The sequence below is a fragment of the Symsagittifera roscoffensis genome, chromosome 1 (genome assembly GCF_963678635.1).
Source record: "Symsagittifera roscoffensis chromosome 1, txSymRosc1.1, whole genome shotgun sequence".
Classification (NCBI taxonomy): Eukaryota; Metazoa; Xenacoelomorpha; order Acoela; family Convolutidae; genus Symsagittifera; species Symsagittifera roscoffensis.
In genome coordinates this window covers 90,292,820-90,316,627 of record NC_087062.1, presented here as the reverse complement: position 1 = coordinate 90,316,627, position 23,808 = coordinate 90,292,820, and the positions used below count along the sequence as shown (strand labels likewise).

The window sequence follows — 23,808 nt, the reverse complement described above, 5'->3', positions numbered from 1 at the left end:
ACGTTTTTTGAGTACTCGATGAACTTGTGATATTTGGCTTTCTGCTGCATCAGTTGGCCTTCTAAACTCACTATAGCTTCGCCTGAGCTATCTCTGCTGTGGGATATCTTTAGCGCCGAGGAGCAGCTGCTTGGAGTGCTCATTGTGGCCGAGTGATCAGTAACTATAAAAGATTATAATAGTTTGAAAAAGAGTGATTTTTTAATTCATAAGCGTGCAGTAGTAATTATTTTCTGATTCATTGAAGTTAATTGCCAGTACAATAAAAAGTCTGCTGGTCATTGTAAGTTTTTTTTTGATGTTATCATAAATGAAAACGCACGGGCCGTTGAACACCTGTTATAACGAAACATTGAATTGAAACTCGAAGATTTAACTATGTTCAACGTCTTAGAAGAAAGTTTGAAGTCGTTTGAAGAAATTATCAGCATATTAAAAAAAACAAAGTTAGTCTATTATGGACTGTTTTTTTAATCTCATTATTTGTATAAAGGTTGTTTTTCAGGAAAATGTTCTTTGCAGCCTATTGTATATACGAGAAATACTACAATGAAAAACTATTAAAAGAAAGACGCAATTTTTTCAAGGAGCGATACATAGAACGCTCTCGGCTGACTTTTTCCGATTTGCCTCAGAGAGACTTCACGGGTAAAATCAGCCACTTGACCGATGACTTCGGAATATTTGAAAACTTCATCTATTTCGACAGAAACAGTGCTTCGCGATCAACGGATATCCAAGTTGGAACTAAGGTTGTTGTCACGGCGTACTGCGATGACTTTTTCGAAAATTACCAATTTGTTAGGATGAGAGTAGTAAAGGAAGATGAGGAGGTAACTATGAGTACTACTGTGTTTATAACGTGCATTGATCATTACGAAGACAGAGGGCAGAATATCAGATTAACTAATGGACAGTTGGTAGAAACGCGTAATGTTGATCAAACTCACAGCTTGATGCCAGGTGACTGGGTTAGGGTGACGTCTAGTGGAAAGTCAGATGAGTTTACGAAAAATCAGAAGGTTGAATACCTGGAGGCTTTGCGTCTAATCGAATGTGAGTCGATTGTTTCAGAAACCCAAAGACGAGGATTTTTGACCAAAAATCAGGTTGGCCAAATAAACATTAGATGAATTATTATGGTAATGGTACAGCAGATTGCGCTTTGGGACGTGACAAGGTTTTTTTAGTAGCATTTGAACTTTGGGCACGCTCGCTTTGTTGATTGCTTATCGTACTCGACATGTAACAAGACTACTCGTAGCGTGAAACATCATTATTTCTCTGTCGAGTTGTCTAAATATTTGCTAATGTGTGCTGCATGGAAAAATGAAAATACAACCAGCAATAAGGGTAGTTGGTTACTGTGCAAGTAGCACAGAAAGTTTCGATCAAAGTCTTGAAAAACGTTTTTTTTTTCAAATTGTAGTCGTTTTTTTTTTCTGCGTGGTGTTATAAAAGACTCTAAATGAAAAACTAGAGCTTAAGCATATTCGACAGTCGTAGTAAAATAAGCAAATTGGAAATTCCGTTTTTGTTTTTAAAAAGGCGCCAAAATACTCAAAAAAAACTAACTTTAGTCGAAAAAAACTAAGTTTTTACCGCTTAAATTAAGCAATTGGAAGCTTTTAAGCGATTAAAATAAACTATTGTAAGCCTGTTCGCTCACTCGAAATTAAACAGAAAATCAAAACTTTCAAACCGTTTTTTTTATTTTCTACCTTATTTGGTGGAAAAAAACAACAAAAAAGACAATTAAAACACCCGAAAATTCTCAACAGTCGAATCAATAACAATAGACTTTTACTCGGCATACGAACACACGTCTGTATTTTTACGCTTTTCACACGCTTTTGCGGTTCAAGGTTTCTTCAAGACTTCTTTATTATCCCAAGGGCGCCCTCAGCTGGGTTTCGCTAATTTTTGCGAAGTGCAGCTTCACCTCTGTTTTAAAAAGTAAGACATTAGATTAATTTTCAAGAGAACCAATCAGGAAATCCAAAAATTGGGGACAAATGTTTTTCGTGTAGTACGTGTTTTAGTTTTTGCTCCTACCATTGAAAATAGGGAGGAGCTTTGAGTTCAGGTGGTTTTACTTTTTAAAATTTTTCTTCACGCGAAATCTTGTACCACAACTATCTTGTAATGGGTCGATTGATATATATTTTTTTGAAAACCTTTGCGCGAACAAAGCGAGCGAACAGGCTTATATTTGGCTAAAATAGGCTATAACCGGCTTATAATAGGCTAAAATAGTTTTTTGATTTGATAGGGGTATTCTCGCTCTAAAGTGTTCGTTTTTAAAACAACCAAAATTGAAGCAAATCAGCCGATATAGCATGTTCGTCTCATTTGGCTCATAATTGGTTGTTTAAAGGGCGACAAAATATTAGTTTTGTTTGCTTCGGAGGACTTAACAGCTTCTTGTATTATTTAATTTTTTTTCGGCTCACAGATTTTCTAGACACTTTTATGGCTCTAAAAATTTAGCCGAATAAGGTAAATTGATAAATTTTTTATTAGTCCTTTGTTAACGCTGCACTTTATGTTTCTCCACTTGTTTTCTCGAAATTGATCGTCCTTCAAGACATTCAATTGAAGATGGAGTTTTTCGAGATTTTTTCTAAATACTTTACTGGTCTTAGTGGTTTGGTGATATGTTACAATAGGTGGTAATTTTGAGTGTAGTGCATGTATTAAATTTGAGAACTCATATGCATAATATAGTCATTTTATTTTCAGCCAACTGTTCTAGTACTAAGATATTTTTTGTAAATTCATTACCATGCCAAAAGAAATGCTATTCAAAAGCTCAAATTTTACAATTTTGCCAAAAAAAACTTTTGCTTTTGAAATTAATTTTAAATAATGTGCGAAGTACGACAAAAAGCGATCCAGCTATGCAATTGCATCTACCACCTATTGTAATATATCACCGTGGTTTCGTCTCTATTTCTATCGGCTAGCTTGAACTGCTGAGTGCGATGTATCGCAAGTGTTAGGCTTAGCCTGTATGTTAAATTTTTTCACGTGCCATTATCGAATAAATTAAAATCTTGATTTATTTGATTGCAAATTTTTACAAGGATATCCAATTGCTGCGTAAGTAGCCCAGAACTTTCGATCACATTCATACAAAATGCTACAAAAAAGTGTTTTTCTCAATTTAGTGCCGTTTTTTGTGCGTGGAATGATGAAAGAACGCGTAATAAAACATTTGTGAATTAGGCATAATCGACAAAAAATGATTAATTCGGAAATGATTAACAAAGATCTGAACGAAAAAAAAAGAACTTATAAAAAAGTGACAAGAAAAACGGAAAAAAAAGAACTTATAAAAAAGTGACAAGAAAAACGAAAAAAAAAGTTTTTTTTTAGCTCGAAATTAGATCAAAATTTAAAATTTTCAAACCGGATTTTCTTGATTTTTAAAATTTTTAAAAAGACTGAAAGGGCTTTAGTATGATTTATCACTCAACCCTGTCTGATGCTTATTTGTGGTAGCTGATTTTGCGTGAAAAACAAAAAGATAAAACTAAAACACACCCGAATACAAAGTTCCTCTCCATTTTCAATGGTCGGAAGAATCAGCAAGCTAATTGGTCACAATAATTACCCACTCAAATTACAACTTTCAGGACCCGACCCGTTAGTTTTAATGTGTTTTTGGACATTTCTTGTTTGCTCATTTTTGCTAACCTTATCTTGTACCACAACTATCTTATAATGGGTCGATTGATATATATTTTTTTGAAAACCTTTGCGCGAACAAAGCGAGCGAACAGGCTTATATTTGGCTAAAATAGGCTATAACCGGCTTATAATAGGCTAAAATAGTTTTTTGATTTGATAGGGGTATTCTCGCTCTAAAGTGTTCGTTTTTAAAACAACCAAAATTGAAGCAAATCAGCCGATATAGCATGTTCGTCTCATTTGGCTCATAATTGGTTGTTTAAAGGGCGACAAAATATTAGTTTTGTTTGCTTCGGAGGACTTAACAGCTTCTTGTATTATTTAATTTTTTTTCGGTTCACAGATTTTCTAGACACTTTTATGGCTCTAAAAATTTAGCCGAATAAGGTAAATTGATAAATTTTTTATTAGTCCTTTGTTAACGCTGCACTTTATGTTTCTCCACTTGTTTTCTCGAAATTGATCGTCCTTCAAGACATTCAATTGAAGATGGAGTTTTTCGAGATTTTTTCTAAATACTTTACTGGTCTTAGTGGTTTGGTGATATGTTACAATAGGTGGTAATTTTGAGTGTAGTGCATGTATTAAATTTGAGAACTCATATGCATAATATAGTCATTTTATTTTCAGCCAACTGTTCTAGTACTAAGATATTTTTTGTAAATTCATTACCATGCCAAAAGAAATGCTATTCAAAAGCTCAAATTTTACAATTTTGCCAAAAAAAACTTTTGCTTTTGAAATTAATTTTAAATAATGTGCGAAGTACGACAAAAAGCGATCCAGCTATGCAATTGCATCTACCACCTATTGTAATATATCACCGTGGTTTCGTCTCTATTTCTATCGGCTAGCTTGAACTGCTGAGTGCGATGTATCGCAAGTGTTAGGCTTAGCCTGTATGTTAAATTTTTTCACGTGCCATTATCGAATAAATTAAAATCTTGATTTATTTGATTGCAAATTTTTACAAGGATATCCAATTGCTGCGTAAGTAGCCCAGAACTTTCGATCACATTCATACAAAATGCTACAAAAAAGTGTTTTTCTCAATTTAGTGCCGTTTTTTGTGCGTGGAATGATGAAAGAACGCGTAATAAAACATTTGTGAATTAGGCATAATCGACAAAAAATGATTAATTCGGAAATGATTAACAAAGATCTGAACGAAAAAAAAAGAACTTATAAAAAAGTGACAAGAAAAACGGAAAAAAAAGAACTTATAAAAAAGTGACAAGAAAAACGAAAAAAAAAGTTTTTTTTTAGCTCGAAATTAGATCAAAATTTAAAATTTTCAAACCGGATTTTCTTGATTTTTAAAATTTTTAAAAAGACTGAAAGGGCTTTAGTATGATTTATCACTCAACCCTGTCTGATGCTTATTTGTGGTAGCTGATTTTGCGTGAAAAACAAAAAGATAAAACTAAAACACACCCGAATACAAAGTTCCTCTCCATTTTCAATGGTCGGAAGAATCAGCAAGCTAATTGGTCACAATAATTACCCACTCAAATTACAACTTTCAGGACCCGACCCGTTAGTTTTAATGTGTTTTTGGACATTTCTTGTTTGCTCATTTTTGCTAACCTTATCTTGTACCACAACTATCTTATAATGGGTCGATTGATATATATTTTTTTGAAAACCTTTGCGCGAACAAAGCGAGCGAACAGGCTTATATTTGGCTAAAATAGGCTATAACCGGCTTATAATAGGCTAAAATAGTTTTTTGATTTGATAGGGGTATTCTCGCTCTAAAGTGTTCGTTTTTAAAACAACCAAAATTGAAGCAAATCAGCCGATATAGCATGTTCGTCTCATTTGGCTCATAATTGGTTGTTTAAAGGGCGACAAAATATTAGTTTTGTTTGCTTCGGAGGACTTAACAGCTTCTTGTATTATTTAATTTTTTTTCGGTTCACAGATTTTCTAGACACTTTTATGGCTCTAAAAATTTAGCCGAATAAGGTAAATTGATAAATTTTTTATTAGTCCTTTGTTAACGCTGCACTTTATGTTTCTCCACTTGTTTTCTCGAAATTGATCGTCCTTCAAGACATTCAATTGAAGATGGAGTTTTTCGAGATTTTTTCTAAATACTTTACTGGTCTTAGTGGTTTGGTGATATGTTACAATAGGTGGTAATTTTGAGTGTAGTGCATGTATTAAATTTGAGAACTCATATGCATAATATAGTCATTTTATTTTCAGCCAACTGTTCTAGTACTAAGATATTTTTTGTAAATTCATTACCATGCCAAAAGAAATGCTATTCAAAAGCTCAAATTTTACAATTTTGCCAAAAAAAACTTTTGCTTTTGAAATTAATTTTAAATAATGTGCGAAGTACGACAAAAAGCGATCCAGCTATGCAATTGCATCTACCACATATTGTAATATATCACCGTGGTTTCGTCTCTATTTCTATCGGCTAGCTTGAACTGCTGAGTGCGATGTATCGCAAGTGTTAGGCTTAGCCTGTATGTTAAATTTTTTCACGTGCCATTATCGAATAAATTAAAATCTTGATTTATTTGATTGCAAATTTTTACAAGGATATCCAATTGCTGCGTAAGTAGCCCAGAATTTTCGATCACATTCATACAGAATGCTACAAAAAAGTGTTTTTCTCAATTTAGTGCCGTTTTTGTGCGTGGAATGATGAAAGAACGCGTAATAAAAGATTTGTGAATTAGGCATAATCGACAAAAAAATGATTAATTCGGAAATGATTAACAAAGATCTGAACGAAAAAAAAAGAACTTATAAAAAAGTGACAAGAAAAACGAAAAAAAATATTTGCAGAGTTTTTTTAGCTCGAAATTAGATCAAAATTTAAAAATTTCAAACTGGTTTTTCTTGATTTTTAAATTTAAAGACTGAAAGGGCTTTAGTATGATTTATCACTCAACCCTGTCTGATGCTTATTTGTGGTAGCTGATTTTGCGTGAAAAACAAAAAGATAAAACTAAAACACACCCGAATACAAAGTTCCTCTCCATTTTCTATGGTCGGAAGAATCAGCAAGCTAATTGGTCACAATAATTACCCACTCAAATTACAACTTTCAGGACCCGACCCGTTAGTTTTAATGTGTTTTTGGACATTTCTTGTTTGCTCATTTTTGCTAACCTTATCTTGTACCACAACTATCTTATAATGGGTCGATTGATATATATTTTTTTGAAAACCTTTGCGCGAACAAAGCGAGCGAACAGGCTTATATTTGGCTAAAATAGGCTATAACCGGCTTATAATAGGCTAAAATAGTTTTTTGATTTGATAGGGGTATTCTCGCTCTAAAGTGTTCGTTTTTAAAACAACCAAAATTGAAGCAAATCAGCCGATATAGCATGTTCGTCTCATTTGGCTCATAATTGGTTGTTTAAAGGGCGACAAAATGTTAGTTTTGTTTGCTTCGGAGGACTTAACAGCTTCTTGGATTATTTAATTTTTTTAGTGCCGTTCTCAATTTAGTGCCGTTTTTTGTGCGTGGAATCATGAAAGAACGCGTAATAAAACATTTGTGAATTAGGCATAATCAACAAAAAATGATTAATTCGGAAATGATTAACAAAGATCTGAACGAAAAAAAAGAACTTATAAAAAAGTGACAAGAAAAACGAAAAAAAAAGAACTTATAAAAAAGTGACAAGAAAAACGAAAAAAAAAGGTTTTTTTTTTAGCTCGAAATTAGATCAAAATTTAAAATTTTCAAACCGGTTTTTCTTGATTTTTAAAATTTTTAAAAAGACTGAAAGGTCTTTAGTATGATTTATCACTCAACCCTGTCTGATGCTTATTTGTGGTAGCTGATTTTGCGTGAAAAACAAAAAGATAAAACTAAAACACACCCGAATACAAAGTTCCTCTCCATTTTCAATGGTCGGAACAATCAGCAAGCTAATTGGTCACAATAATTACCCACTCAAATTACAACTTTCAGGACCCGACCCGTTAGTTTTAATGTGTTTTTGGACATTTCTTGTTTGCTCATTTTTGCTAACCTTATTTTAAGCAAGTAAACTGGAGTTTTGGAAAAAAAAATAAGTTTTTCTACTAATTTTTCTACAAAAATTGTTGTCCAATTTGCCTACATTACTATGACTGTCTAATATGCCTAAATTTTGTTTTTAGGTCAGATCCTTTTATCACACCGAGCAGAAAAAAACTTCACTAATTTGAAAAAAAATATTTTTTAAACCTAGTTTTTCCGAATACCATGATCGGAACATTCTGTGATACTTGCACAGTAACCGGCTATCCTTGTTTTTTTACCATTTCTTCGTTGTTTTCACAGGCTTTCATACCAGAGGAGATTGTGCATCAGTCCAACTGTGAAATCACTATAGGAAGCAAAGTAAAAATGACGTGTGTCGAAAGCAAAATGCATCCTAGGAGCAATTGGAGAGCAGTAATTGTCGAGCTGATCGATGAGTCTCAAAATTCCGAAGATATGTCTTTGCAGAGTTCGCGACTAAGTCTTACGGAGTCTCTTTTGACAGATATGGGCATTAGAATTGAACCAGTATCTATGGTTTTCTCGGAAGCAGCAGTTGGCACAACAAAAATACAATATTTTACAGTTTCAACTGAGAAAAGAGAAACGGCGAAGCTATTGAGTGTGTCGTTGGCTTCTTTGGGAACACCTTATTCTTTGTTTATTGATGACAAACTAGTTATTGATTGTTTGTTTCCGTGTATTATTCGGAAAGAAAAACCATTGTTTGTGAAAGTTGTGTTGAATTCAGAAGACGTGGGTCGTAATGAAACATTCTGCAAGTTTTGTTTTGAAAATGGACAGGCTCTCAGAAAAGTGAGCTCCACCGTTTTTTCGCCGGACGAGCTCATGTTTGACACTAAGTCCCTGATGGCCTCCACAAGCCACGGTGGAAAAAGTCACGGAAATGCCCTGGACAGGTCAAGAAATACAGGCAGTTTCGTGCCAGGAGTAAAACCAGTTTACAGTAGCAAAGCTGGAACTCCAGTTAGGTTTCATCATTACCCTGTGCCAGATCAAATTAAATCTGCAGTTATGGACAAAAGAGACATGTCTGTTGTATGTCCTGAGTTGTTGATGCCATTGAGCGCAAAGAACTACCAGGCGAAGTTCCATGCGTTGTTGTACATAGAAGAGGTTGAAAGTGACCTTGAAATGGCAGTTTTTGACTTGAACAATGTGCAAATGAGGCCAGATAATGAATTTCTTTGTCTTGAGGTCCCTGGATTGTCCGAAGGTAGACCTTCGTTGCTCGTTGGAGACCGTATTCTGATGAAACAATCGAATGACATCTATGGATTCAACTCTCCGTGTAATGAAGCATACATTCATAAAGTGACAGCGTCTACGATTTTTCTCAGATTCAATGAGGCTTTTCATAGATCGTATGATGGTTACGAGGTAGACGTTCAATTTCTACCGAATAGAAATTCGTTCAAGAAAGCGCATCTGGCTGTAGACTACTCGTCCAATTTTCCTACGTGGTTGCTATTTCCTCAGTGGTTAGAGGTAAAGCAGCCATTATATGTTCCAGGATCGAAGAGTCGTCCTAGAGTCGTTAAGCCATCTAGGGCTGCATTCGGTTATGGATATGAAGTGAATGTACCGTTTGCAGCGCCTGTGATGCCTCTGCTTCATGGTGGAATCCGAAACAATACGCGCAGAGACAGTGGTCGGATACATAGAAAAGCACAACCTTTAGACACAAGTGTTTGTGAGTCGCCCAGACAAAGCAGGGAGTTTTTCAACCCCAACTTAAATGAGAGACAACAAGCAGCTGTCCGAAGGATTTTGGCGGCCGAATGTCGCCCAATTCCGTATATTCTGTTTGGACCTCCAGGAACTGGGAAGACGATCACAGTTGTAGAGAGCATTCTCCAAGTGTTTGTTTGCATACCGGAGTCGAGAATTCTTGCATGTGCACCTTCAAACAGTGCAGCGGATTTGATCGTTCAGCGCATCAATTCATCGGGAATTGTAGGAATGGATGACGCTGTGAGATTCAATGGAGCAAACCGTTCGCTTAACTCGGTTCCCGATGACATCATCAAGTACTGCTGCAATGACATGGACGAGCTAGAAACCATTGTGAGGTACAGAATTGTAGTCTGCACATGTACTACAGCTGGAAATTTCTTCTCGTTAGAGCTGAAGCCAAGTCATTTCACACATGTATTTGTCGTTGAGGCGGGGCAGGCGACTGAACCAGAGACTATGGTGCCTCTAGTGCTAACGGCTGGAAACCCGGAAGCTATGGTGATTTTGGCGGGAGATCCGATGCAACTCGGACCTGTGCTGCGGTCTCACGAAGCCGAAGAGTACGGTTTAGGAGAATCGTTTCTGGCACGGCTGTCCAATCGAAAGCTATACGCGAGAGACGAGTCTGTTTTCGCGAAGGAGGGGAACTACAATCCGAAAGTCATGACGAAGCTTGTAGATAATTACAGGTCACATTTCACTTTGCTAACAATTCCGAGTCGTATATTCTACAACGACGAACTAATTGCGTGTGCTGATGGAAAATTGGTTGATACTTTCGTTAATTGGCAGCATCTGCCAAATAAAGAGATGCCGCTCATTTTCTGTGGTGTAAGAGGCAATGATTTGCGAGAGAATGATAGCCCGTCTTGGTTCAATACTACTGAAGTTGTCCAAGTTGTCAAATATGTCAAACTGATATTAGATGACCAAATGGTACCAAGCTATGATATCGGAATCATAACTCCTTACAGAAAACAGGTAGAAAAATTGAGGCAGTTCATGGCGACGTTTGAATTTGGAAAGATGAAAGTTGGATCGGTAGAAGAGTTTCAAGGACAAGAAAGGCAAGTCATAATTCTTTCTACTGTCCGGTCAGATGAAAGCAAAGTTGAAAGCGATGTTTTTCACAACCTGGGATTCCTGTCAAACCCCCGCCGCTTCAACGTTTCTATAACCAGATCACAAGCACTGCTGATAATTGTAGGTAACCCTTTTGTTCTCATGAAAGACCAGTATTGGAATTCGTTCATGGAATACGCCATCATGAATGGATGCTATGTTGGATGCGAACCACCTCAGAAATTTGTGCAAAATCAAGACGATTATATTAAACCTTTCATCGCAACACAGGAAGTTATGGAAGAAACGTTTCTACCACTAGATGAGGAGGTATCGAAGGATATTCAAATTAGAAACGGAGATGTTTCTACATTGGCGACTGAAATAGGACCTGAAGCACTGGCGACTATTGACAATTTGAGCGTTCCGATGTCATCTGCAAAGACAACAGAAACGGGGAGTCCACTTTCAATCAATCTAATCGACACGTCGGAGAAACACGACGATTCATCTCCAAAAAGTCTAGTCGCTTTTGCACAAGAAGTGAGCGATAGAAGCTCATCGGCAGAGATCGACAGCGGAGAATCGATTCCATTTGAGTTCAATCTGGCCGAATCCAGGGAAAACTCAGAAAATGCTTCAGAAGAGTCTAATTTAATAGGCGATGCAGAGACATTCGCATCGAGAAGTTCTGGAACGAAGTCTCGACCCATTAGTGCGAATAGTGTAGCGTCGGGAAGTGGTGTGACTTCGAACGGATCTGTAGATCAATTTAATACGTCGGCGCTAGATAGCAATTTATCGCCCTCGTACCAAGTGCCTTCGGCTAATGATCCTGTATGGAAACTAACCGAAGGCAGAAGTCCAAACTCGATGCTGGAAGGAAGCTCGGACATGGTCGACAAAAATTTGGCTAATTTTGAGTCTGGTGGTGAAACAGCAGAAAAATTAAGTGCTATGAAACATGGAAAACCAATTCGAACGCCTAATACCGAAAATGACTTACAGGAAACTGAAGCCAGAGTTGATGATCTGGAAAGTCCTGGGCCACGTGATCCAAATGAAAGCGAACAGACACCTCGCGTCTCCGAAGACGTCAAGCCTGAAGTTTTGTACCGAAAAGATTCAAAAGATATGTACAACACAGAACCTTCCACAGCTGTTGAAGGTAGCATAAATTTGAACTCATTTCACCTTCCAGATTTCGAGTCAGGGGTGAAACCAGTGTCTAAATATTCAACCAGTACTCTGAAGCAGCAATTGATGAGCCCTGAATCCCCGAGTGCAATTTACTCAGACTTCTCAGCTTCGCCAGCGCCAGATGTCGGGAGTGATGGAATGACAATTGATTCTGAGTTATCGACTCAATCGAATGAATCAAAGATTGCGAACTCTTTTGAGTACCATCGTGGTTTGACTCCAAATGAGACACTAGATAGCAGCAAGACACCTTTCTTCAATCTAACAGCTACGCATGCTGAAATGGACAGCGAAATGTACGATTCAATTGAACCGTTCCCTGAAGAGTTGGAAACTCTTAAATAAGCAACTAGCAATATTTTGAAGAAAGCAGCTCAAAAAAGCGAAAAGATATCAGATAAGAGAGAAGCTAAGGTGGAGTTGGTTGAAAGCTCGAATAGCGTAGTAAGATCAGAGGCTGAAGGGAATGCAATGGAGGAGGAGGTTTCTAAGGAATGCAACAAACCGGCTTGTATTGAAAAACGGGAAGCAATTGCAAATCTTACAGGTTTGTCTGAAGAAGAACAATTGAAAGTTGAGATACCCGAAGGGGACCCAAGTTGTACAATATCTTTAGCGCCGAGGAGCAGCTGCTTGGGGTGTTCATTGTGGCCGCGTGATCAGTAACGATAAAAGATTATAATAGTTTGAAAAAGAGTAATTTTTTATTCATAAGCGTGCCGTAGTAATTATTTTCCGATTCATTGAAGTTAATTGCCAGTACAATAAAAAGTCTGCTGGTCATTGTAAGTTTTTTTCTGATGTTATCATAAATGAAAACGCACTGGCCGTTGAACACCTGTTATAACAAAACATTGAATTGAAACTCGAAGATTTAACTATGTTCAACGTCTTAGAAGAAAGTTTGAAGTCGTTTGAAGAAATTATCAGCATATTAAAAAAAAAGTTAGTCTATTATGGACTGTTTTATTAATCTCGTTATTTTTATAAAGGTTATTTTTTTTTCAGGAAAATGTTCTTTGCAGCCTATTGTATATACGAGAAATACTACAATGAAAAATTATTAAAAGAGAGACGCGATTTTTTCAAGGAGCGATACATAGAACGCTCTCGGCTGACTTTTTCCGGTTTGCCTCAGAGAGACTTCACGGGTAAAATCAGCCACTTGACCGATGACTTCGGAATATTTGAAAACTTCATCTATTTCGACAGAAACAGTGCTTCGCGATCAACGGATATCCAAATTGGAACTAAGGTTGTTGTCACGGCGTACTGCGATGACTTTTTCGAAAATTACCAATTTGTTAGGATGAGAGTAGTAAAAGAAGAAGATGAGGTAACTATGAGTACTACTGTGTTTATAACGTGCATTGATCATTACGAAGACAGAGGGCAGAATATCAGATTAACTAATGGACAATTGGTAGAAACGCGTAACGTTGATCAAACTCACAGCTTGATGCCAGGTGACTGGGTTAGGGTGACGTCTAGTGGAAAGCCAGATGAGTTTACGAAAAATCAGAAGGTTGCATACCTGGAGGCTTTGCGTCTCATCGAATGTGAGTCGATCGTTTCAGAAACCCAAAGACGAGGATTTCTGACCAAAAATCAGGTTGGTCAAACAAACATTAGATGAATTATTATGGTAATGGTACAGCATATAGCGCTTTGGGACGTGACAAAGTTTTTTTTGTAACATTTGAACTTTGGGCACGCTCGCTTTGTTGATTGCCTATCGTACTCGACATGTAACAAGACTGCTCGTAGCGTGAAACATCATTATTTCTCTGTCGAGTTGTCTAAATATTTGCTAATGTGTGCTGCATGGAAAAATGAAAATACAACCAGCAATGAGGGTAGTTGGTTACTGTGCAAGTAGCACAGAAAGTTTCGATCAAAGTCTTAAAAAATACAAAAACTTTTTTTTTTTCAAATTGTAGTAGTTTTTTTTCTGCGTGGTGTTATAAAAGACTCTAAATTAAAAACTAGAGCTTAGGCATATTCGACAGTCGTAGTAAAATAAGCAAATTGGAAATTCCGTTTTTGTTTTTAAAAAGGCGCCAAAACACTCAAAAAAAACTAACTTAAGTCGAAAAAAAACTAAGTTTTTACCGCTTAAATTAAGCAATTGGAAGCTTTTAAGCGATTAAAATAAACTTTTGTAAGCCTGTTCGCTCACTCGAAATTAAACAGAAAATCAAAAAATTCAAACTTTTTTTTTTATTTTCTACCTTATTTGGTGGAAAAAAACAACAAAAAAAGAAAATTGAAACACCCGAAAATTCGTGTGTATTTTTACGCTTTTCACACGCTATTGCTGTTCAAGGTTTTTTCATGACTTCTTTATTATCCCATGGGCTCCCTCAGCTGGGTTTCGCTAATTTTTGCGAAGTGCAGCTTCACCTCTGTTTTAAAAAATAAGACATGAGATTAAATTTCAAGAGAACCAATCAGGAAATCCAGAAATTGGGGACAAATGGTTTTCGTGTTAGGGCGTGTTTTAGTTTTTGCTCCGACCATTGAAAATAGGGAGGAGCTTTGAGTTCGGGTGGCTTTACTTTTTTAAATTTTTTCTTCACGCGAAATCTTGTACCACAACTATCTTGTAATGGGTCGATTGATATATATTTTTTTGAAAACCTTTGCGCGAACAAAGCGAGCGAACAGGCTTATATTTGGCTAAAATAGGCTATAACCGGCTTATAATAGGCTAAAATAGTTTTTTGATTTGATAGGGGTATTCTCGCTCTAAAGTGTTCGTTTTTAAAGCAACCAATTTTGAAGCAAATCAGCCGATATAGCATGTTCTTCTCATCTGGCTCATAATTGGTTGTTTAAAGGGCGACAAAATATTAGTTTTGTTTGCTTCGGAGGACTTAACAGCTTCTTGGATTATTTAATTTTTTTCGGCTCTCAAAATTTCTAGACACTTTTATGGCTCTAAAAATTTAACCGATTAAGGTAAATTGATAAATTTTTTATTAGTCCTTTGTTAACGCTGCACTTTATGTTTCTCCTTTTGTTTTCTCGAAATTGATCGTCCTCCGAGACATTCAATTAAAGATGGAGTTTTTTCGAGATTTTTTCTAAATACTTTACTGGACTTAGTGGTTTGGTGATATAATACAATAGGTGGTACTTTTGAGTGTAGTGCATGTATTAAATTTGAGAACTCATATGCATAATATAGTCATTTCATTTTCAGCCAACTGTTCTAGTACTAAGATATTTTTTGTAAATTCATTACGATGCCAAAAGAAATGCTATTCAAAAACTCAAATTTTACAATTTTGCCAAAAAAAACTTTTGCTTTTGAAATTAATTATAAATAATTTGCGAAGTACGACAAAAAGCGATCCAGATATTGAAATTGCATCTACCACCTATTGTAATATATCACCGTGGTTTCGTCTCTATTTCTATCCGCTAGCTTGAACTGCTGAGTGCGATGTATCGCAAGTGTTAGGCTTAGCCTGTATGTTAAATTTTTTCACGTGCCATTATCGAATAAATAAAATCTTGATTTTATTTGATTGCAAATTTTAACAAGGATGTCCAATTGCTGGGTAAGTAGCCCAACATTTTCCGATCACATTCATACAAAATGCTACAAAAAGTGTTTTTCTCAATTTAGTGCCGTTTTTTGTGCGTGGAATGATGAAAGAACGCGTAATAAAACATTTGTGAATTAGGCATAATCGACACATTTCTTCGAAAATGATTAATTCGGAAATGATTAACAAAGATCTGAACGAAAAAATAGAACTTAAAAAAAGTGACAAGAAAAACGAAAAAAAAAATTTGCTGAATTTTTTTTAGCTCGAAATTAGACCAAAATTAAAAAATTTCAAACCGGTTTTTCTTGATTTTTAAATGTCGTTCGAATCACGACTGAAAGGGCTTTAGTATGATTTATCACTCAACATTGTCTGATGCTTATTTGTGGTAGCTGATTTTGCGTGAAAAACAAAGAAAAAACTAAAACACACCCGAATACAAAGTTCATCTCCATTTTCAATGGTCGGAACAATAAGCAAGCTAATTGGTCACAATAATTACCCACTCAAATTACAACTTTCTGGACCCGACCCGTTAGTTTTAAGGTGTTTTTGGACATTTCTTTTTTGCTCATTTTTGCTAACTGCAGCTTGGCCTGAGCTTAAAACCTTATTTTAAGCAAGTAAACTGTTTTTGGAGTTTTGGAAAAAAAAATAAGTTTTTCTACTAATTTTTCTACAAAAATTGTTGTCCAATTTGCCTACATTACTATGACTGTCTAATATGCCTAAATTTTGTTTTTAGGTCAGATCCTTTTATCACACCGAGCAGAAAAAAACTTCACTAATTTGAAAAAAAATATTTTTTAAACCTAGTTTTTCCGAATACCATGATCGGAACATTCTGTGATACTTGCACAGTAACCGGCTATCCTTGTTTTTTTACCATTTCTTCGTTGTTTTCACAGGCTTTCATACCAGAGGAGATTGTGCATCAGTCCAACTGTGAAATCACTATAGGAAGCAAAGTAAAAATGACGTGTGTCGAAAGCAAAATGCATCCTAGGAGCAATTGGAGAGCAGTAATTGTCGAGCTGATCGATGAGTCTCAAAATTCCGAAGATATGTCTTTGCAGAGTTCGCGACTAAGTCTTACGGAGTCTCTTTTGACAGATATGGGCATTAGAATTGAACCAGTATCTATGGTTTTCTCGGAAGCAGCAGTTGGCACAACAAAAATACAATATTTTACAGTTTCAACTGAGAAAAGAGAAACGGCGAAGCTATTGAGTGTGTCGTTGGCTTCTTTGGGAACACCTTATTCTTTGTTTATTGATGACAAACTAGTTATTGATTGTTTGTTTCCGTGTATTATTCGGAAAGAAAAACCATTGTTTGTGAAAGTTGTGTTGAATTCAGAAGACGTGGGTCGTAATGAAACATTCTGCAAGTTTTGTTTTGAAAATGGACAGGCTCTCAGAAAAGTGAGCTCCACCGTTTTTTCGCCGGACGAGCTCATGTTTGACACTAAGTCCCTGATGGCCTCCACAAGCCACGGTGGAAAAAGTCACGGAAATGCCCTGGACAGGTCAAGAAATACAGGCAGTTTCGTGCCAGGAGTAAAACCAGTTTACAGTAGCAAAGCTGGAACTCCAGTTAGGTTTCATCATTACCCTGTGCCAGATCAAATTAAATCTGCAGTTATGGACAAAAGAGACATGTCTGTTGTATGTCCTGAGTTGTTGATGCCATTGAGCGCAAAGAACTACCAGGCGAAGTTCCATGCGTTGTTGTACATAGAAGAGGTTGAAAGTGACCTTGAAATGGCAGTTTTTGACTTGAACAATGTGCAAATGAGGCCAGATAATGAATTTCTTTGTCTTGAGGTCCCTGGATTGTCCGAAGGTAGACCTTCGTTGCTCGTTGGAGACCGTATTCTGATGAAACAATCGAATGACATCTATGGATTCAACTCTCCGTGTAATGAAGCATACATTCATAAAGTGACAGCGTCTACGATTTTTCTCAGATTCAATGAGGCTTTTCATAGATCGTATGATGGTTACGAGGTAGACGTTCAATTTCTACCGAATAGAAATTCGTTCAAGAAAGCGCATCTGGCTGTAGACTACTCGTCCAATTTTCCTACGTGGTTGCTATTTCCTCAGTGGTTAGAGGTAAAGCAGCCATTATATGTTCCAGGATCGAAGAGTCGTCCTAGAGTCGTTAAGCCATCTAGGGCTGCATTCGGTTATGGATATGAAGTGAATGTACCGTTTGCAGCGCCTGTGATGCCTCTGCTTCATGGTGGAATCCGAAACAATACGCGCAGAGACAGTGGTCGGATACATAGAAAAGCACAACCTTTAGACACAAGTGTTTGTGAGTCGCCCAGACAAAGCAGGGAGTTTTTCAACCCCAACTTAAATGAGAGACAACAAGCAGCTGTCCGAAGGATTTTGGCGGCCGAATGTCGCCCAATTCCGTATATTCTGTTTGGACCTCCAGGAACTGGGAAGACGATCACAGTTGTAGAGAGCATTCTCCAAGTGTTTGTTTGCATACCGGAGTCGAGAATTCTTGCATGTGCACCTTCAAACAGTGCAGCGGATTTGATCGTTCAGCGCATCAATTCATCGGGAATTGTAGGAATGGATGACGCTGTGAGATTCAATGGAGCAAACCGTTCGCTTAACTCGGTTCCCGATGACATCATCAAGTACTGCTGCAATGACATGGACGAGCTAGAAACCATTGTGAGGTACAGAATTGTAGTCTGCACATGTACTACAGCTGGAAATTTCTTCTCGTTAGAGCTGAAGCCAAGTCATTTCACACATGTATTTGTCGATGAGGCGGGGCAGGCGACTGAACCAGAGACTATGGTGCCTCTAGTGCTAACGGCTGGAAACCCGGAAGCTATGGTGATTTTGGCGGGAGATCCGATGCAACTCGGACCTGTGCTGCGGTCTCACGAAGCCGAAGAGTACGGTTTAGGAGAATCGTTTCTGGCACGGCTGTCCAATCGAAAGCTATACGCGAGAGACGAGTCTGTTTTCGCGAAGGAGGGGAACTACAATCCGAAAGTCATGACGAAGCTTGTAGATAATTACAGGTCACATTTCACTTTGCTAACAATTCCGAGTCGTATATTCTACAACGACGAACTAATTGCGTGTGCTGATGGAAAATTGGTTGATACTTTCGTTAATTGGCAGCATCTGCCAAATAAAGAGATGCCGCTCATTTTCTGTGGTGTAAGAGGCAATGATTTGCGAGAGAATGATAGCCCGTCTTGGTTCAATACTACTGAAGTTGTCCAAGTTGTCAAATATGTCAAACTGATATTAGATGACCAAATGGTACCAAGCTATGATATCGGAATCATAACTCCTTACAGAAAACAGGTAGAAAAATTGAGGCAGTTCATGGCGACGTTTGAATTTGGAAAGATGAAAGTTGGATCGGTAGAAGAGTTTCAAGGACAAGAAAGGCAAGTCATAATTCTTTCTACTGTCCGGTCAGATGAAAGCAAAGTTGAAAGCGATGTTTTTCACAACCTGGGATTCCTGTCAAACCCCCGCCGCTTCAACGTTTCTATAACCAGATCACAAGCACTGCTGATAATTGTAGGTAACCCTTTTGTTCTCATGAAAGACCAGTATTGGAATTCGTTCATGGAATACGCCATCATGAATGGATGCTATGTTGGATGCGAACCACCTCAGAAATTTGTGCAAAATCAAGACGATTATATTAAACCTTTCATCGCAACACAGGAAGTTATGGAAGAAACGTTTCTACCACTAGATGAGGAGGTATCGAAGGATATTCAAATTAGAAACGGAGATGTTTCTACATTGGCGACTGAAATAGGACCTGAAGCACTGGCGACTATTGACAATTTGAGCGTTCCGATGTCATCTGCAAAGACAACAGAAACGGGGAGTCCACTTTCAATCAATCTAATCGACACGTCGGAGAAACACGACGATTCATCTCCAAAAAGTCCAGTCGCTTTTGCACAAGAAGTGAGCGATAGAAGCTCATCGGCAGAGATCGACAGCGGAGAATCGATTCCATTTGAGTTCAATCTGGCCGAATCCAGGGAAAACTCAGAAAATGCTTCAGAAGAGTCTAATTTAATAGGCGATGCAGAGACATTCGCATCGAGAAGTTCTGGAACGAAGTCTCGACCCATTAGTGCGAATAGTGTAGCGTCGGGAAGTGGTGTGACTTCGAACGGATCTGTAGATCAATTTAATACGTCGGCGCTAGATAGCAATTTATCGCCCTCGTACCAAGTGCCTTCGGCTAATGATCCTGTATGGAAACTAACCGAAGGCAGAAGTCCAAACTCGATGCTGGAAGGAAGCTCGGACATGGTCGACAAAAATTTGGCTAATTTTGAGTCTGGTGGTGAAACAGCAGAAAAATTAAGTGCTATGAAACATGGAAAACCAATTCGAACGCCTAATACCGAAAATGACTTACAGGAAACTGAAGCCAGAGTTGATGATCTGGAAAGTCCTGGGCCACGTGATCCAAATGAAAGCGAACAGACACCTCGCGTCTCCGAAGACGTCAAGCCTGAAGTTTTGTACCGAAAAGATTCAAAAGATATGTACAACACAGAACCTTCCACAGCTGTTGAAGGTAGCATAAATTTGAACTCATTTCACCTTCCAGATTTCGAGTCAGGGGTGAAACCAGTGTCTAAATATTCAACCAGTACTCTGAAGCAGCAATTGATGAGCCCTGAATCCCCGAGTGCAATTTACTCAGACTTCTCAGCTTCGCCAGCGCCAGATGTCGGGAGTGATGGAATGACAATTGATTCTGAGTTATCGACTCAATCGAATGAATCAAAGATTGCGAACTCTTTTGAGTACCATCGTGATTTGACTCCAAATGAGACACTAGATAGCAGCAAGACACCTTTCTTCAATCTAACAGCTACGCATGCTGAAATGGACAGCGAAATGTACGATTCAATTGAACCGTTCCCTGAAGAGTTGGAAACTCTTAAATATGCAACTAGCAATATTTTGAAGAAAGCAGCTCAAAAAAGCGAAAAGATATCAGATAAGAGAGAAGCTAAGGTGGAGTTGGTTGAAAGCTCGAATAGCGTAGTAAGATCAGAGGCTGAAGGGAATGCAATGGAGGAGGAGGTTTCTAAGGAATGCAACAAACCGGCTTGTATTGAAAAACGGGAAGCAATTGCAAATCTTTCAGGTTTGTCTGAAGAAGAACAATTGAAAGTTGAGATACCCGAAGGGGACCCAAGTTGTACAATATGCGCCAGGGTGGGCAAATATTTAAACAAAAACGACCAGGATGCAGAATTATCACCAGACGCGACATCGAAGCACGTTACATTTCATTCGGGACGACTTAGTGCTATCGAAGCAGACAGAAGTTGCTCGCACAATGAAAACAAAACAGACTGCAAGGTTTGCGCCAATGTTGCTGAGAAAATGAGAAACGAAGCAGCGAGTAGGCAGGATGAAAGTCTCATAAGTTCGTCCAATAAGTTTGGGTCATACAAGAGAGCTTCCGACGAGGCGAAAACAACGTGTCCGATTTGTCTTAAGGTATTCCGGGAGAGTAAACTGGCCGATAAGGATGACATCGGCGCACTAAGTGTTCTTGAGCAACATGTTATGGAATGTCAGGAAAGAGCTAAATTGCTTTCCGCTTCTCAGAACCAAGGTCAGAGTTTGGATTCAATAAATCAGACCTATAGCACCACGTCAGCCGTGTTTAATCTTAAGGACGAACCAGGATATGATGAAAACAGAAAGGACGAATTTAATGAATCGTCGAATTATTCAATATTTGCAGACTACTCCACGTTTTATAATTCGACTAACGAAAAAATGGAAAGTTTGTTTCATGAAAACCTGAGACAAGAAATCAAAGCTAAAAGTCTGTCAGAGGAAATTGGTGTGCAAAATATACAAAATGAAAAAGATGAGGCGAAGAATTCTAAAAATAAGTCTAATAGAAATTTACCATCTGGTGCCGCTCGCTCGGCCGGAAGAAATATAGATCCGTTAGCGCAGGATTTGAAAGAAGTATCGGAGAAGCAGACTGATACACCGTCTCCTAGTTCGAACACTAGGTTCCGGTCGAGTCCTGGTGACGTCACACTACTGGACTACTCGAGTTCCAGTAGCAACCCAATCCAGAGCACACTTGATCCAATGTTAGAAGAGGATACAGATTCGATAATGCAGTCGCAGATGAAGACAGCGGACGTTTCAGAAATGACTGGGAGCTCAAATATTGCCGTTCAGGAATCGAGAACAGAACTTGAAACGTTATCAATTACGAGTTATACTTCCGCGATTTCGTAACTTAAGCAATACGTTTTGTCACAATATCTTCAGCTCATTTTTTTTGCTTTTTTAAATCGAATTATTCAAACAGAAAGTATAACTTGTTCCATTTTCAAAGGCCAATTTACACACAGCCAGAAGAAATACATAATCTTAAATCGTCCCTCGAAGCCGCATCATCGGTTGCTCAGGAAAGCCGAAAATCAATGGTGAAACAATACGCTTCTCCTAATTCGAGTTCAGGAATTGAGTTCCAACATGCAACAGAGGAACCAGCTGATGTCGAGGCTCAAAATGCTCAAATTGCGAACAGAAGAAATGAAAACTTGCTCGAAGTGTACAGTGACGTGACGCCTGAATTTCAAACCACGCCTAATATATCAGTAGAAAAAGAAAATGACGCTAATACTAGCCTGAAATCGTTCGATCGCTCCGCGGAATCCAGAATGAAAACGTTGCCGTTTGTATACAAGTATCCGGACACGGCAGCTGAAATGAAAATAAATTCTGAGTCTTCGAAAGTCGGCTCTTCTGATATTTCGTTTTCGTCTGACGAGCTTTTGAATATAAACTCGCCTTTGAAGGACTCACAGGGTAATGAGAGTTCAAACATAGATGTTTCGGTTGTGCAAAGTGCCCTGGGATCTGACCGAGTGTCAGCAGCGCAATACGACGACATCGAAACTCGCCAGGATGCGCACAGCTCCAAACTTGAAGAGAATTACGTAATTGAGCATGAGAAAATTCTAGAAGAAAAAGAGCAGTTGAACATTACTGTTATACCGGATGTTGACCTTTCTGATTATGACAATTTTGAAAGAAAGGGTGAGGTGGTTCAAAGAGCTATGCCGTGTCAAGTTGAGGAGAACTTGGATGTTTTTGAAAGTCCTCGTGAACAGAATGAAGGAATTGTGCAGACAGCCCATTCTTCTGATCTCGTTGAACTAGAGCAATTTGAAGATGCTAAGCTGACCCAAGAGAGAACTCACAGCTCTAATTTGATTGTAAATTCTCATGATCAGTCCAATGAAGGTTCACTAGATGATGCCGAAGAGAAACCACAATTGAATAGAGACCAGGAAAAGATAATCGAAATCACGAAAGAGGAACCGGTGGAAAATTCGACAGACGGCTCAAAAGAGACCGGTTTGTACAGCAGCCGTTCGAATTTTGAAACTGTTTCGCAGTATGTAAATTTAAGACGGGTTAAATGTATCCCAAACAAAACTATTCTGAATATAAATCTGGAAGTTTTCTAGAATATATAAGCGAAAAAATGTTTATGATCGGTTCATTTAACCCGTCTCATTTTGACAGACCTAATTCCTATCAGTTTAAAACGGGAGTTACCCCAATACGATCAACCATTTCGACCTATGAGAAACCCAAACTACCGCCGCTTCGTCTGGTCACCGACGATGATCCGCTTGTCACAAGAGATGATCCAAAACAGAAAGCAATCACTGAAACCAAGTCTCCAAATTTCAGCTCTGATATTTCAGAAGTTGGCGTAGTATCTGCAGACCTAAATTCCGGTCGTCAGTCTCCTTATCAAAACTTGGGTTTCGAATCCAACGAAGAAAATGCGAGAAATATACAAGTCAGCTACGATAATGGGCCACCCGTTAGTCTGGATCCGAAAGGTGTAGTCGATCAAAGTCAACTGTCATCGCCGTTCAAGAACTATCGAGATGTAGAAGACCCGTCTCTTACGACAACTTCTTACACCGGAACTGCAGATAGTTTTGTGAGTGCAGATTTTGATGTCGGAAAAATAGTGCCTCCCGAATCTTCGCTGTCCAATTTTTCAGAGGATTCAAATCGCAGTTCGAATCGAAAAGGATCTCTGACGCTGCTCATGTCTGAGTTTGAGCGACTAGACGAAGTTCAAGAATCAAATCCTGATGTTTATTCGGGTTCAGTGTCTGTCAATCCGACTTCTGATAGCGTGATGCGGGTTCCAAGTTCAAAAAGTGATGGCTTGGATCTTTCAAACGATGATGAAGACAGTTCCTTCTTTCATGAGAACCTTGAAAATTAGAAACGAATTAGAGAAACCAAGTGATCTTGTTAACAAAGTATGAATTTGAGTTTTGTTTTATTCTTTGCCAATTTTTTTTTCAATTCTTATTGCAAATAAACTTTCAGAAAGTTTAAATGTTTTGACTTGGAGTGAAACAATATAATGAATCCAGGCCTTAACAAAAAAAATTAAGGGTCGGTCAGCCAAAAATGGCTGTCATAAAAACCCAAACTT

The 23,808-nt window shown here is 38.0% G+C and overlaps 2 protein-coding genes across 2 annotated transcripts; both read left to right on the top strand.

The window, feature by feature from the left end:
• Positions 1 to 509: 509 nt before the first annotated feature.
• LOC134840581 (uncharacterized) lies at positions 510 to 12,470 on the top strand. Its single transcript, XM_063856496.1, has 2 exons — positions 510 to 1,109; positions 7,994 to 12,470. The coding sequence occupies exons 1-2, from the start codon at positions 510 to 512 to the stop codon at positions 12,056 to 12,058; spliced, it is 4,665 nt and encodes a 1,554-aa protein (XP_063712566.1). The 3' UTR covers positions 12,059 to 12,470.
• A 255-nt stretch (positions 12,471 to 12,725) lies between these two features.
• On the top strand, positions 12,726 to 23,683 carry LOC134851964 (serine-rich adhesin for platelets-like). Its single transcript, XM_063868242.1, has 4 exons — positions 12,726 to 13,325; positions 16,179 to 21,532; positions 21,670 to 22,737; positions 22,869 to 23,683. Exons 1-4 carry the CDS (start codon positions 12,726 to 12,728, stop codon positions 23,590 to 23,592), a joined length of 7,746 nt encoding a protein of 2,581 aa, XP_063724312.1. The 3' UTR covers positions 23,593 to 23,683.
• The last annotated feature ends 125 nt before the right edge of the window (positions 23,684 to 23,808 follow it).